This window comes from Arachis duranensis, chromosome 4 (assembly GCF_000817695.3).
Source record: "Arachis duranensis cultivar V14167 chromosome 4, aradu.V14167.gnm2.J7QH, whole genome shotgun sequence".
Taxonomy (NCBI): Eukaryota; Viridiplantae; Streptophyta; class Magnoliopsida; order Fabales; family Fabaceae; genus Arachis; species Arachis duranensis.
In genome coordinates, this window is record NC_029775.3 from 102,969,760 (window position 1) to 102,984,500 (window position 14,741).

General features: G+C 32.6%; 1 protein-coding gene across 1 annotated transcript; it reads right to left on the reverse strand.

Annotated features, from left to right (window-relative positions):
• Window positions 1–9,211: 9,211 nt before the first annotated feature.
• On the reverse strand, window positions 9,212–14,367 carry LOC107485401 (KH domain-containing protein At2g38610). Its single transcript, XM_016105932.3, has 8 exons — window positions 14,138–14,367; window positions 13,833–13,921; window positions 12,804–12,899; window positions 11,486–11,530; window positions 11,237–11,361; window positions 10,988–11,104; window positions 10,735–10,878; window positions 9,212–10,108 (listed from the first exon to the last, which is right to left on the reverse strand). Exons 1-8 carry the CDS (start codon window positions 14,215–14,217, stop codon window positions 9,962–9,964), a joined length of 843 nt encoding a protein of 280 aa, XP_015961418.1. The 5' UTR covers window positions 14,218–14,367; the 3' UTR covers window positions 9,212–9,961.
• Window positions 14,368–14,741: the final 374 nt, after the last annotated feature.

Consider the following 14,741-nt stretch of genomic DNA (forward strand, 5'->3'; position numbering starts at 1 on the left):
ATTAATAAAAATTCTGTTTTTTTTTAAATTAATTAAACAAAATTAAAATTAAAAAAATATATACTAAAATTCAACAAATAATATACACTAACATAATTTATCAACGCTAACAATTAATACTATTATTATAAATATAACAAAAAAAATATATTTTTTAACTACTTTTAATCAACTAATAATTTATTTATTTATCTACGTAATCAAATAATTATTTTAAAAATATTATATACTTTTTTTTTACTTTTAGTTCAAAACAATAAGATTAACCCTAATTAACTACTAATAAAACGTTTAAAATACTAACTTTTTTCTATCTTTGACTGGCTGCTGTTTTTCTTATTGTGGAAATGTGGGGTTGCCGTTTTTTTTGTTGTGGAAATGTGAGTAAGTAAAATGGCAACTTTCAACTTCTTCAAAAAGAATGAATAATAGAAATTATGGACTGAAGAAGAAAGAATGAAAGAAGGGAGTTGGCGTTTTCATCAACGTGTGGGAAGAGAGAGGAACGTGCCACGTGTTGATCGTGCACTGATGCACAACAAAACGTCGGTGACGTTTTGATCAATACATTAGTGACGTTTTCCACATAACGGCGTCGACGTCTTTCTTGCGGCATCTGACGGCTCCCATAGCGCCGTTAAACTCTCATGTTCGGTCATTTTGGTGGGTAACACCGCCTTTGACCCGATATTAAAAAAAAAAGTTCACATAATAGATGATCACTTCTAAATTTAAAACTTTTTTTATTTTCAACCAATTCAATCCAACAAGAGTAATAGAATCATTTTAGGTTCTGAGATTTTTTTTCTCTTTTTCTTTGAGAGGTATTCTCCTATCTATTTAGAAAAAAGTGTATTCTCTTTTATTAAAGTGAGAGTATTATTGTGATCTCTTGTAATAGAGAGAAGTTGTAATTTTTAAAGATAGATATTCAGTTGTTTTTATATTTTATATAAATTTCTAATTTTTCATTTCTATATATTTTAACTACGTCAATTATCTGGTACCTAACAGTGGAGACTGAATATAGATCTCATCTCACTTGAAAACTGAACTAGGATGTATCGCTTTGTCATCTTTTTCTTTTATCTTTAATAATGCATTTTTGAGAAGAGAAAAAAAAACCAAAATAATCTCTTGATTTATTAGTTCTGTTGTACTAACTATTTTAAGTTACATTTTTTTTTTCTTTAACTCAATCCCCTTCTCAAATCTATAAAAAAAACCTTCACTCTTCAACATCTTTACCATCATTATTACCTAAATACTTTAGCCTCCATGCTTCTATGCATCTAATATTTTCGATATAGGCATCAAACTACACAAAGAATTTACAATATGGTAATTTATACTATCTCAAAAGTCACATAACCAAAAATTATACTCAATTTCAATTTCATCAAAACAAATAACATTATAAACCAATCTTATAGAATGGACACCTAAAAAATAGTACATTCATATTGATAGTTATGCTTAACATGTACAATAAGACATATACTCCACATAAACGCATAGAAAAAATGTCATCTTTTTCAACTCTTTGAACAATACTTGAGTCATAATTTCAACAGATCTTTCTTATCTTCTTTCACCTCTACCTCGACTTGTGTTTAATGAAGTCTCTGTCACTAGTAACTACATCAATCCACAGTGTTATGATTTAAGAAGCAAAATAAAAAGAGAGAAGTGTTTCGTATTTTAAGTAGTCGAAGATAGTTTTATATTTTTTATTTATCAAGGATTAATTTAATTTTATGATAGAAATATCAGAGATCTATTTATTATTTTCTCTTGCTTTTATATGTTTTCTTTAATTAGTAAGTATTGATTTGGATTGGTTTATTAAGTTTTAAACACGTTTAGATGCATCTTTTTTAAAAAAATATTTAATTTTTTTAAAAATAACAATATTTTGTTTTTAAAAAAATACAAAAACAAAAATCATTTTTAATATGTTAAAAAGTCTATCCAAATATAAAATTTTTTTTATCTATTTAAAAAAATAAAATAAATAATTTTTTTTTCAAAACTTAATTAAAATTTATCCTAAATATAGAATTTTAGAGAAGTATTAGCACAATATTAAAGAATTGGTAGATTTCATGGGTTTATGTTAATGTTTAATTATGAAACTTATATTTTAACATCCAGACAAGAAGAGATTTGAAAAGAGAATTAGCTGAAAAGAAAAGAGGGTCATTTTTTTGTAAAAATAAATACATAATAAATAAAAAAATAAAACAAATTTTTTTATTTGATCAATTTTTTCATAAATAATAAAAAGAATAAACAGAAAACCCTTTTATGTAACAATCCAATATTTTCTTAATTAACTCTGAAAAGACATTAGCAGCAGAGATAATAAATATAATACACTGAATATGTTAAAAGATTCAAAATTTATACTCTCTTGACCACCTTGATAAATTTTGACAAAACCTTTTGGACAAAAAGAAACATGGGATACTCATTAGCAAAAACCTTTTTGTTTATCCTCCAAAAGAACGTCTTGTCTTATGTTATTATCGTAGTGTCCTTTGTACATGGAATTCTTCTATTGGGAAGCTAGAATGCAAGTAATCCTGAAACTTCCAATGGTCAAATATGTCATCTTCATAGAAGAACCGTGTTATACATTTATACAATTAAATAATAAATAAGTCACTATTAAATTTTGTATTCAATCAATTCTACCCAACAATTAGTAGATTACCATATATTTAAAAATACTACATATAAACAAAAATTAACTATCAAATTAAATATTAGATATTTACATATATATTTATATATTATTTATAAATTTTAATGTATATTTTATAAGAATGATTAGTTCACTCATCTATTTAAACAAATATTAGAAATTTATGACAAATTAATCTTTAAACGAACTAGATGATATCGTGAGATTACAAAAAAATATGTATATAAAAGTCGTAACCATATCAAATGTCTTCAATGCTTGGTTGACGTATTTAAAAAAATTATTATTCATATTCTCTCGATTGTCTGACTATCAAAATAGTAATAGCAATTGACTACCCTAATCTTGTAGGTTTTTGTCCTTTTCATTTTTTCTCATCAACTCAATGAAAATGAGGCATAAAAATTTAGAAGAAACTGTCTCCTCCAATTTGTCAATGTATGAGGTTCTAACTTCTAAACTTCATAATTTTTAGAGCAAAGGGTGGCAATACACAAATAATTTAAACACAAAGTTGAAGATATTGGCATATCACTATCGATATAACATATGAGTCACTGAGGGTAAAGCAAATATCTTATCTTGAAAAACTTTACCTTGAACTATTAAAAATAAATAAATAACATGTCTTTGTAGTACAAAATAGCAATTTTTAGTTTTTTACGCGCATTATGGGTAACAATGTCCAAAATGGGCGAGAACCAATTATATTAGAGTGGAAAAATAATTGAGATTTCGGTTAGAAATAATAGAGTAATATGAAGAAAGTAATTGTGTATTATTGAATAGTGTGGCAATAATTCAATAGATAAGGGTATATATAAGTGCTAGAGGTAAGAATCAAATCAATAAAAATGTAGTATCCTATAATAAATATACATATATGTTAAATAAATATAACTGATGCTAACTGATTTTAATTGATCTTAATTATATTTTAATATTCTCTTAAAATTCAAATGGGAGCTAAGGATATTATATTGAGTTTGGATATTAGAGTCTGAAAACAAGTAGGGTAATGAGGCTTTGTGAAGATATCAACAGTCTGATCCAAAGTCCCAACAGCTATAAGATGAACAACATCAATAAGGAGACGTTGCTGGACAAAGTGGCAATCAATTTCAATATGTTTGGTGCGTTCGTGAAAAGCATCATTATAGGCAATCTGAATAGCACTGCGGTAATTCTCACAAAAAAATATCAGTCGGGGACGACTAAGAAGCACTCAAGCCTTCAAGAAGCTAATAAATCGAGATAACCTCAGCAGTAGTATCAGCAAGAGCATGATATTCATCTTCGATGCTCTATTGAGCAGTGAACGTTTGCTTCTTGGCTCGCCAGGAAATGAGAGTCACCAAAAAACAAACAATAACTAGTAGTAAAATGACGATAATTGGGATCACCAGCCCAATCAGCATCAGAGTACGCTTGAAGGGTTAAAGATGAATCGGCAGAAAAATGAAGGCTATGAAATAGAGTGCCTTTGATATAGCAAAGAATGCGAAAAACTGCCGCATAGTGAGTAGTATGAAGAGTTGACAAGAACTAGTTAAGAACATGAACTGGATAGGCGATGTCTGGTCGTGTGATAGTCAAGTAGATGAGACCTCCAATGAGCTGTCGACAAAGAGTAGGATTATCCAAGACATTGTCATCCAGAGGAGTAAAGCGAACATTAGCCTCAAGAGGAGTAGACTCAGTGAGGCTATCTGTGATTTCGGCTCAAGCAAGAAGATCAGAAGCATACTTAACTTGAGAGAGATAGATACTGTCATCTGAGGATATGACTTCAAGGCCAAGAAAATAACTGAGAGAACCAAGATTCTTCATCTCAAAAGTGTAATGAAGAGATGCTTTAAGATCAGAGATACCATCAACATCATCTCCAATAATGATCATGTCATCGACATACAAAAGTAGAAGAATAACCCTACACGTTCACTTTTACAAATAAAGAGAGCATTCTCATGGGGGTTGCAAGTGAAACCGAAATTGCATATAGTGGTGCTAAACTTTTCAAACAATTCACGAGGAGCTTGCTTAAGACCATAAAGTGCCTTATGAAGCAGACTTTGCTATAAGGACATGGATATCCTAGGAGTGGTTTCATATAGACGACCTTCTTCAAATTTCTATTGAGAAATGCATTCTTCACATCCATCTTACTAAGAGTCCATTTTTTTACTACAGCAATGGCAAGGAAAGCGCGAATGGATGTGACACAAGCAACAGGAGCAAAAGTTTCTTCATAATCAATACCATATTCTTGCGTACATCCTTGAGCAACCAATCGTGCCTTATAACGGTCAATAGAATCACCAAAGTGAATATTGATCTTGTATTCCCATCTACCATCCACAATTTCTTGATCAGAAGGAGGATCAACCAAGTCTCAAGTGTGTGCTTTTTCAAGTGTCTGGATTTCTTCCTGCATTGCTTGCTGTCATTTTGGATTTGTGGAGGCTTCTTGGAACGAATTAGGTTCATGATGATGAAGAATAGTAGAAAAACAATGATAGTAAAAAAAAATAGGAGGTGAATTTCTTACCCTAGAAAAACGAGTGGAGGAAAGAGGCATGAAAGCAGGAGTAGGATCATCATCCGGTCTAGAGTCATCGGGAGATGGAGAAGGTAGAAGAGTAGGAGACTCGATAAGTTGAGTGGAGATAGAACCTGTAGTATCATCACTAGGAAAAATATCAATATGGGTGTTAGTGAAAAATAGGAACTGAGTAGAGGGAATAGACTCAAAAGAGGAGAAACTAGAGAACATGTGATGCTCCCAGAATACAATATGATGAGATATACAAATACATCAAGAGATAGGATCCCAACAACGATAACCCTTATGTTCAGTGCCATAACCAAGAAAATAACACATGTGAGCCCGAGGTTCAAGTTTATTATGCTTATGAGGCTGAAGAATGACAAAACATACGCAACCAAAAACACAAAGAGAGCTATAATCTGGAGAGGTATGATAAAGACACTCAAAGAGAATAGTGTTACCAAGGACAGAAGAAGGAAGTCTGTTGATAGTATGGACAGTAGTGAGAACAGGTTCACCCCAAGTATGCTCAGGACATGAAGAAGAAACAAGCATAACACGAACAGAGTCAAGAATGTGACAATATTTACGTTCAGCTCTTCTATTTTGTTGAGAGGTACCAAGACAAGAAAACTCATACAAAGTGCTCTGTTCAGCCAAAAAATTTAAAAGTTTGGAGTCACGATATTCATAGCATTATCGCGTCGAAAGACTTTAATGACCTTAGAAAAGTGAGTTTAATCATAATAGTAAAGTTAATAGAAAGCTGAGGCAGCTCATGACGATTAGTCATCAAATAAACCCAAGTAAAACGTGAATAATCATAAATCAATACTACAAAGTATCGAGCCCCTCCCATAGAAGCAGTGGAAGCAAGGCTCCAAACATCAGATTAAATAAGATCAAAAGGAGAGCAAGTAAGAGATGGATTATTATAAAAAGATAGTGTTGTTTGTTTTACAGTTTGACAAGAAATGTAATCAAAAGACTCTTGATTAACTTGACTTAAAACACCTTTAGACAGAAGATGAAGCAATTTTTCTAAGGAGCTGTGGGCAAGACGGCGATGCCACAGGTGAAGTGTATATGGAGAAGAAACAGCACAGAGATTTGACGTAGAAGGAATGTGAAGATTCTCGAGTTCAAACAAACTTTTGACCTTACGTCCAGTCTCGAAGATTTATCACGTCTGACGATCCTGCACACGACAACCAAAAATAGAAAAATTGACATCGAAACCGAGATCAACAAGTTGACCAATAGAGATAAGATTAAAGTTTAATTTTGGAATAAAATAAGTGGTAGGGAGAGTAAGATTTGACTGTCAAATAAATTCCTTATGTGTTGCTTACAAGAGGAAACCATCAACAATGTTGATAGAAGGTGCATTTGTAGTGGTAGACAAAGACGAGAAAAAATGACGCAAAGGAGACATATGATGAAAGCATCCAAAATAAAAATACCATTTATAATTACTTGGAAGAGTAAAAATAGTAGCAGGGGTATTTCAAGAAAAGAGAAAAAGTTGCTTAAGAAGAGACTCAATGCTAGATGGAGAGACAGAAAGTGGTTAAGAGAAGCAGAATTGGTGGATTCATTAAAAATAACAGCAGCAGTAGAAGCAGGCACATTCTTAGAGTAATTGGGACGAGAATGATACTTGTTCAGATCTGAACGTGGTGGGCGAGTAGGACAGGTAGTAATCAAGTGTCCAAAGAGCTTGCAATAATGACAGAATAGGTTTGGACAATTGTAGCTAATGTGACCTTTTTGGCATTTGCGATATTCAATAGAAGATAGTCTGAGAAGAGGTGCTCAAAACGGTTACAGTTTCGACAGAATTTACCCTTTCTATATGTGGTAACAAAGACATCTGATTTTTCCATAATAATAAATACAAAAATGAAAAAGAGGAAAAAAATGCAAGATTGGAACAAAAATTGAGGAAACAAAAGTCAAAATCGAAAAGATCTCACCAAAAAATTTTAGGATGGGTCCCATTATGTGTCACATCAGTGCACGTCAGCAGAGGATGACACGTGACGACGTGTGAGAGGAATAGGAAGACACGTCAATGTTGAGGCGGATAGAAGTTGGCGCTCAGGTCAGGAAACGGACCAGGCCGGGTTGACAGTGGGTCGGTTGGAGGCGCCATATCTGAACACATGTGATGCTTCTGGGCTATTGATCCTGGGCGTGAATCCAATGGCGCTGGATGCGTCTGGAAGGAGGAAGATAAGCAAACGGACGGTGACCTTGAAGCGGCGCATGCCAGCGTGTTCGCTGGTTTTCGATGACGAGGCTGGACTCGTTGAACTCACAACGACGAGATGAAGACGGTGGTAAGGGTAGTGACAAACCAAAGCATCGGGAAAGGATTGAAAAACAAGCGCAAAAAACACTACCGGAAAAAGAAAAACAAGGGGCTTTGAACTAATTTCATTGGAAAAAAAAATTATGCTCTTGATACCGTGTTAGAAACAAGAGAGTAGTCTAAAGAAAGTGATCGTGTATTATTGAGTGGTATGACAATGATTAGATATACAAGGGTATATATAAGTGCTAGAGGAATTAAAGCAATAAAAGCAAAATATCCTATAATAAATATACAAATATACTAAATAAATATAATTAATGATAATTGATCTTAATTGATCCTAATTATACTCTAACCACTTCGATCAATCACAGCCAAGTAAATTGATATAAACTCAGTTAGTTTTATTGTTTTCTAGCTTCTAAATAATGAAAATTGACACTTCTCTTCATTGTATTGAAATCCAAATAATGGAATTCTTACTCAGTAACATTCCATCACATTATATTTCAATTCATTCACCAGATTTATGGCCTCAAAACCACCAAGAGCATGAATCAGCTGACACAGTTGTTTTAATTTACTAAACTTTTTTTTTTGTCAACAATTTACTAAAGATTTAAATTCCAACCTTGAATATATATTTATATTGAAGCTCTCAAGCTCAAAAAGATTACTTGACCACCATAGTGATTTGACCAAGAAGATTACCTTTAAGTTAGAAGAGACTTTGTACTTCATCCCCAAAAATATTGAAAATGAGACATAAATAAATCCCCTTAAGTTTTTCCATTTCTTCCCAAAAAATAAAATAAAATCAATTAAGAAGACTAATAGGAGATTAATACTTTTAATAAAATAAAAATAAACATTGACTAACATTGATTCAAATGCAAGCCAAATGTAAGATATAAAGAAAAATATTAATCACGTATCACTTCTCATCAATTAATAGTAAAGACATAAGAAATAAAAGAAACAAAAGAAAAACTTCTCATCAATTAATAGTAAAGACATAAGAAATAAAAGAAACAAAAGAAAAATTCAAGAGTTGCTACAAGTAGTTCCTAAAATTCCACATGAAAGAGGTAGATATATTGTTTTTCTTTATAAAGATTAATATAAAAAAAAAACAAAAAAGAAGAGGATAAAATGCGCATGAATCTATTATTTTAGATGTCATAAAATGTTCATGTCATTTATAGATAGCATATCATACGTAATATTATGATATTGGAAAATTTTTAAGTATACCAGTACACCGGTGTTTCAGTGATTTTTAATCGTTGATCTTAATTATAAAAAAAATACGGTTAAAAATTACTAAAATACTAGTATACTGATATACTTAAAAACTTTCCTATGATATAGTATAGAACTTTAAGCTTGCACATTTTATGGTAGCTCAAGTAGTTAATGTTTATGTGATGCTAAACTTTTTTGTTTTAATTGAGAAGTAATGTGTTGCAAAAAAAATTAAAAAAAATAAAAAAAAAAAACACCACTTACCTCCCATTAGCCCTTGGGGCCAATCAAAATGCGGCGAAAGGAATCCAATCCTTTAGGACGTAGAAAAATGCTACATGACCAACAATTTTGTAATTTCAAAAACCCTAGAATTGTAATGTGATCTAAGATCTAAAAATATAGAAAGAAAAAATGTTCCTTGTCCATATCCATTAAACATGATGACCAAAATTTAGAACAATTATATAAACAAATACCACAATTTTTTTTTCTTCCTATAATGGTACATGGTAAGATGTTCATCTGACAATGCATCATTCCAACTACCATTGCATATATCTCTTGGAAGAGAATACAAATGCTTGTGACAAAAACAACTAAAAAGAATCCATCCTATGCTAAAACTCATATAAATATTTAAAATACCATAGACTTCGACACATGTCACATGGCGACAACACTTGATCCTCTTGGACCTAAAATTTCACCCGTCGTCACCACCACTGCCGCTGCCGCCGCCGCCATCACCATCACATCACATGTATATATTCCACACTTCTCAAAAGTAACTAATGCAAGAATAAATCCAATGAATGTATCAAGTTTATAAGGGGAAAAGTGGGGTTGGTTTGAACAAAACCTATTTTCAATACCCAACTATATATTTTTTGTTTTTTTTCTTTTTTGGTTTAAAAAAATCTTCATTCCAGCTTTGTCTCCTGTTGTTCAAGAAAGGTAAAAAGGTAGGGACAAAAGGGGGAGGAAAAACCACCATAACGCTAACCAGCAAGAATTGTTAGCCTATTTCTTCTTCTTATAGCTTCATTGATTGGACCTGCGACTCGACGACATTCTCAGCAACGAATAGCTGGAGGACCACAATAACCATCTACACCATCGACGATGACGACGGACACCCTTTTCAGCGACCTGTTTTCGCTCGTTTCATTCCACTGGAATTGAAGGGAGACACGCTACCGCTTGGGCCAGGACTCTCTTCTCTGAAATTCGAATTCAGCATAGCTAATTCGCGCAACTGCTGTCTCTTAATGTAGTCCTGTGACTCATCCTGCACATTGGAAGTTAACATAAAAGATAAAGTGAAAAAAAATTATCCAAATGTGTGTCCTAAGACACACTATCTTATACCTATATCCAACTCCAACCACATTTTTATGTATGTCTATATTTGCATTTGTGCCATGTCTCAACCACCAAATGTAGCGTTAGTGACTATAAATAAAGAGAAGGGGTTAGTTAAGGGTCTTTGATTATTTGTTGAGATTAGTACATTGGGAGAGTTTGAGACCGACGCTTATTCGACTTAGATTGTTACTGGTGATTTGACAATAGTATCTATTACTAATTCTAAAAATGTGACAGATATAAGAAATTAAGAATTCAAGAACTATGTCGGCGAGAGATCTCACAAGTGTCACTATGCTATTGTATTCTGGTTAACAAATAACGCACTTTCTTGGGCATTCATACATTTTCAAATCCAACCCCACATATCCATGAAAATTAACAACCAAAATCACGAAATTGAGAATAAGTGATAAAGTGAATTATTATATTCACTAGAGAATTCTTTTTAAAGCTTATAAATACGAGTGCATAGAAAAACAAAACGAAGCACATTAGCAGCTAGTTTGATACACATGACAGAGAAAGATGAAGTGGGAAGGAACTTACCACAGGCTTGAGCAGTTCTTCAATGATTTCCTGAGCCTGCCTGAGTCTGATGTCAACAACATTAGCAGGCAAATCAGCCTCGATCAAAATGTGCAGCGGTTCATTGAGATGCTCATAGCCCGGTCTTCCTCGTAACTTCTCTTCCTTAAGATTGAAAGATTAATAAACTAAGTTACATTATGAAACACAAAAGTACACAAGTCTCTAAGAACTTTGCAACAAGACCTTAACGTTTAACATATGGCTTCATTACCTTGTCCGGATCCTTTATTGATCCTTTTCCTCTGATATACACGCGGCAACCTGTGGTCGCTTCAACCCGTTTCAAAGAATTTCCTCTAGGCCCCAGAAGTCTTCCAACAAAATTGAACTAATGCAATAAGAAGCAATGTATTTTTATTACTTCTAGTTCATATGACTTTCAATTCCAGAAGAAATGAAATATGTCTTATTAAGTAACCGAATTTGACTTTATACAGCTGAATTTTTTATTGGAACTTACATTGGGATATGTATCTACCGGAATTTCCAAGCGTAGGATTCTCTTGACAGTGTATGAACTAGGGCTTGCCGGTGCACCTTGCCAGTCCATCGTCATTCCAGGGGGTCCACATAATCTCTGCTTTGGTCAAAGTAATGTTATTACATAAAAATCAACAGTAAATTAACAAGGTAAGCAAGAACAAGTGATAAACTTTCCATCGTAATGCCAAACTTAACAAGCAGTAGATTGAAACCTTAAAGATAGGATGACATCCAAACCATTTCAAGCCTGTAAAGATTACATCACTTACCCCTCTTCCACCGTTAACATTTAGTTCATTCACAAACTTCAAATTCAATAACTTATGTGCTGAAATACTCAAACCTAAGACCTTGCTAGTTTCTACATTCATTTGTCTATATTCCTTTTGGTGTTCACATTATGCATGAATTTCAATTTTGTGCAGGCATTTATCTTTATGGGGGGGGTGTGTGTGTGTGTTATCAGGAACCCTTAATTACATAAATAGAAACACCCCTAGCACATGTTCCTGACATAATACAAAATACTTACACGAGAAAACATATAAACCGTTGATATGTTAGACAATGAAAAGTAAGGGCATGTTTGTAAGATGAGAAAGTGATCATTAATCTCTTGGTTATATATTTTTATTCTCAATCTGAAAATAAAAGACTTTTACTTGGTTCAGCTGAAAATATTTTCAACATAAGCTTTTCCAGCAGCATTTTTGGTGAGCATTGACTTTATCCATAACTATGGAACAGTTGCTATCATGTCATTTTATTGGTTTGGGAGCTCTTTAGCAAAGATGCTATGCTTACTTTTCTATTTGGTACATACAGCCTGAGATGAATGCCAAATTCTCAAGGCCATTTCATCAACTTCTTTGTGGTGTTCAGATTATGGCTAACTGAAAGAACATCAACTTCTTTTGATATGGCCAAGTGCGAACCATACTTAGGTGCTCTTTTTTAGCATTATCTCTTTTAAGAGGATATCTTATCATCAAAAACTCTTCTTGAAAAAAAAAAGGGAAAAATACCACTTTTATAACAAGTAAATGTTGAATTTTGTTATAATATTAAAATTTCATCTGTAATATATGGGTATGGACCTCAGTAACTCACTTTATCCGAAAGCTCAACACTCCTCAACTTCCAAGATCTTCCACCAACTTAGACTACTTAGTCTAGTTAGGCAATAGAAAAATTAAAACATATATATATATATAGTTGAAAGTTGTGTCTTAACCTCACCCTATGGCTAACATTGCATTGCTATTGTGTGTGTGAATATATATATAAAATTCAAGAATGAGCACAATTAGCATCACAAAATCATGCAGCCAGTTATATACCTAACAAGGGTTGGCAGTGTCAATGTAACATAAAAGATGCTCAATATGACAATTTTCATTCTTCCCAAATCACAATCCAGAATTCAAAATCGTTAGAATATAGATAACGAAATCTTTGAAAAGTGCAATTTTCAAATTATATTAGCATTATGAAACTGATGATAAAAGCTCCAATATTGTAGCAAAACCAACATGAGCCTCTACTTGTACAAATGACATGCTCAAATGGACTTCTATGCCGCAATCTGTCAAAGTCGCCAAAACCTTGGTTGGACAACATTCCAGAAACTCTCAATATTTCTGCACATAGAGAAACACTGTAATGAGAAACCAATTCAAAAACTGTCGAAGAACACAAGTAACAAACGGAGAAGGAACTAAGATATTTTGCGATGAACAATATCGGATGAAGTCATATAGCTTCGCACACCGCAACGTTTATAAGGTCTAGCTCTCCTTTCCCTTTTATTTGCCACTATCGCTTTGTGGTATATCCTTGGATCAATTTATATAGATGTGAAAATTGTATAACAAGATAAATTAATCCAACGATGTAATGATAAGTGACAGTGATTGATAAAAGGTAACAAAGGAAGTAGGAGACTCTCAATTTGACAAGTCCTAAAATTCCTGCTTAGAAGAATCTCTAATGAAGTCAACCACCCCAATGCCAATGGCACCAGCAATAAAACATAAAATAATAAAGAAAATCCCGAGTCAGCACTCAGTCTCAGCAAGTAAGCAATGTTAGTTCCAAACATATAAAAGTCATGACAACACAGTTAAACTTAAAAAACACTTCAATCTCATGCTTTCAAAAGAGAATGCACTATATATATTCTAAACCAACCCAAATTATAAATACCATTGGAGACTTTGAGCATCACAAAAACTCATATCTTGCCCTCAAAATTACCATTATGCTGATATTTCATCAAAAAAATCAGAGAAAACCCAATGGGGATCCTTTATTGTAATTTTAAATTGCTTAATTATGCATTCCCCAACGGAAAAATCAGTGTTGAAGCTGCCACCACAAAGAAAGAGTGAAAAATCAGAGCAATACAATGTAATCAATTTTGAAGTTAGTGTCTAAAGAGATAAAACCCTTTTAAACAGAGGAAAACCTTATGTGACTCGATCTGCAACATAGAACATACCACAAGCTCAAAACAGCAAAAGAAATATAGCAATGAACAGAGAGGACAGATCCAGAAAAAGGAAAGTAAGAACCTTGATTCAACAATCTACTGCATATTGGAAGAACTTGCATGAAGGGTCCTAACTTCTGATGTTCTGCCAACAACTCTGATAAATACTGACTGCAAAAAATAAAAAATAAACAGCAACCCTTTATTTTTATCAATCAAAAAGTCCATAACTTTATGCAAAATCAAATTAAAAAATACAAAAAAAATAAGGAGATGGCATCAGAAAAATAGTTCAAGTTTGCATCTTTTTCACTACCCTAATTCAATTTTGATCTAAAAAACACAGAACAAAATTTGATTCACCATCGAAAACATAAAAATACACACCTATCAACATCTGGGGTGCTTCTAATCTGAGGAGAAGCAGCTCTGACAGGTGAGAAGTTTGGATTGTACAAGCCTGACATGGCTCTCACCTTTTTCGTTTTTTCTTTTCTTTTAAGATTGGAAGAGAACCAAACCTCAGAAAAAAAGTTGAAAAAAAAAAAGAAGGTTTAGTAGGTGTAGTTCTTGCAGAAGAAAAAGGAAAAACACAACACCATCAATAAAGGAGGGTTTCTGTAACAAATAAAAAAAAAAGAAAAAAAATGTGGACAAGTCTCTCTGAAATTTTAGAAAAAAACTAAAAAGGAAAAACAACAAAATATATGGCGTATTATTTAATATTATTTAATTTTCTTTATTTTAACTCTTTTATTTAATTACTTATGTATATATTTTTCTTTTTCTTGTCACAGGGCTGTGTTACGAAAATATGGAATAAGAACAAAAGGAAATAATGATAAAAAATAATTCATACTATTATGAAAAGTTGAAGACAGAGCACTAAGAAGGGAAGTGGGTCTCCGTTTTAGGAAACTGCGGCATGTGCATCTCAATTTTAAGGTTAAAAATGACTGATTTTGTGGTTGTGAAAAAAAAAAAATTTCAC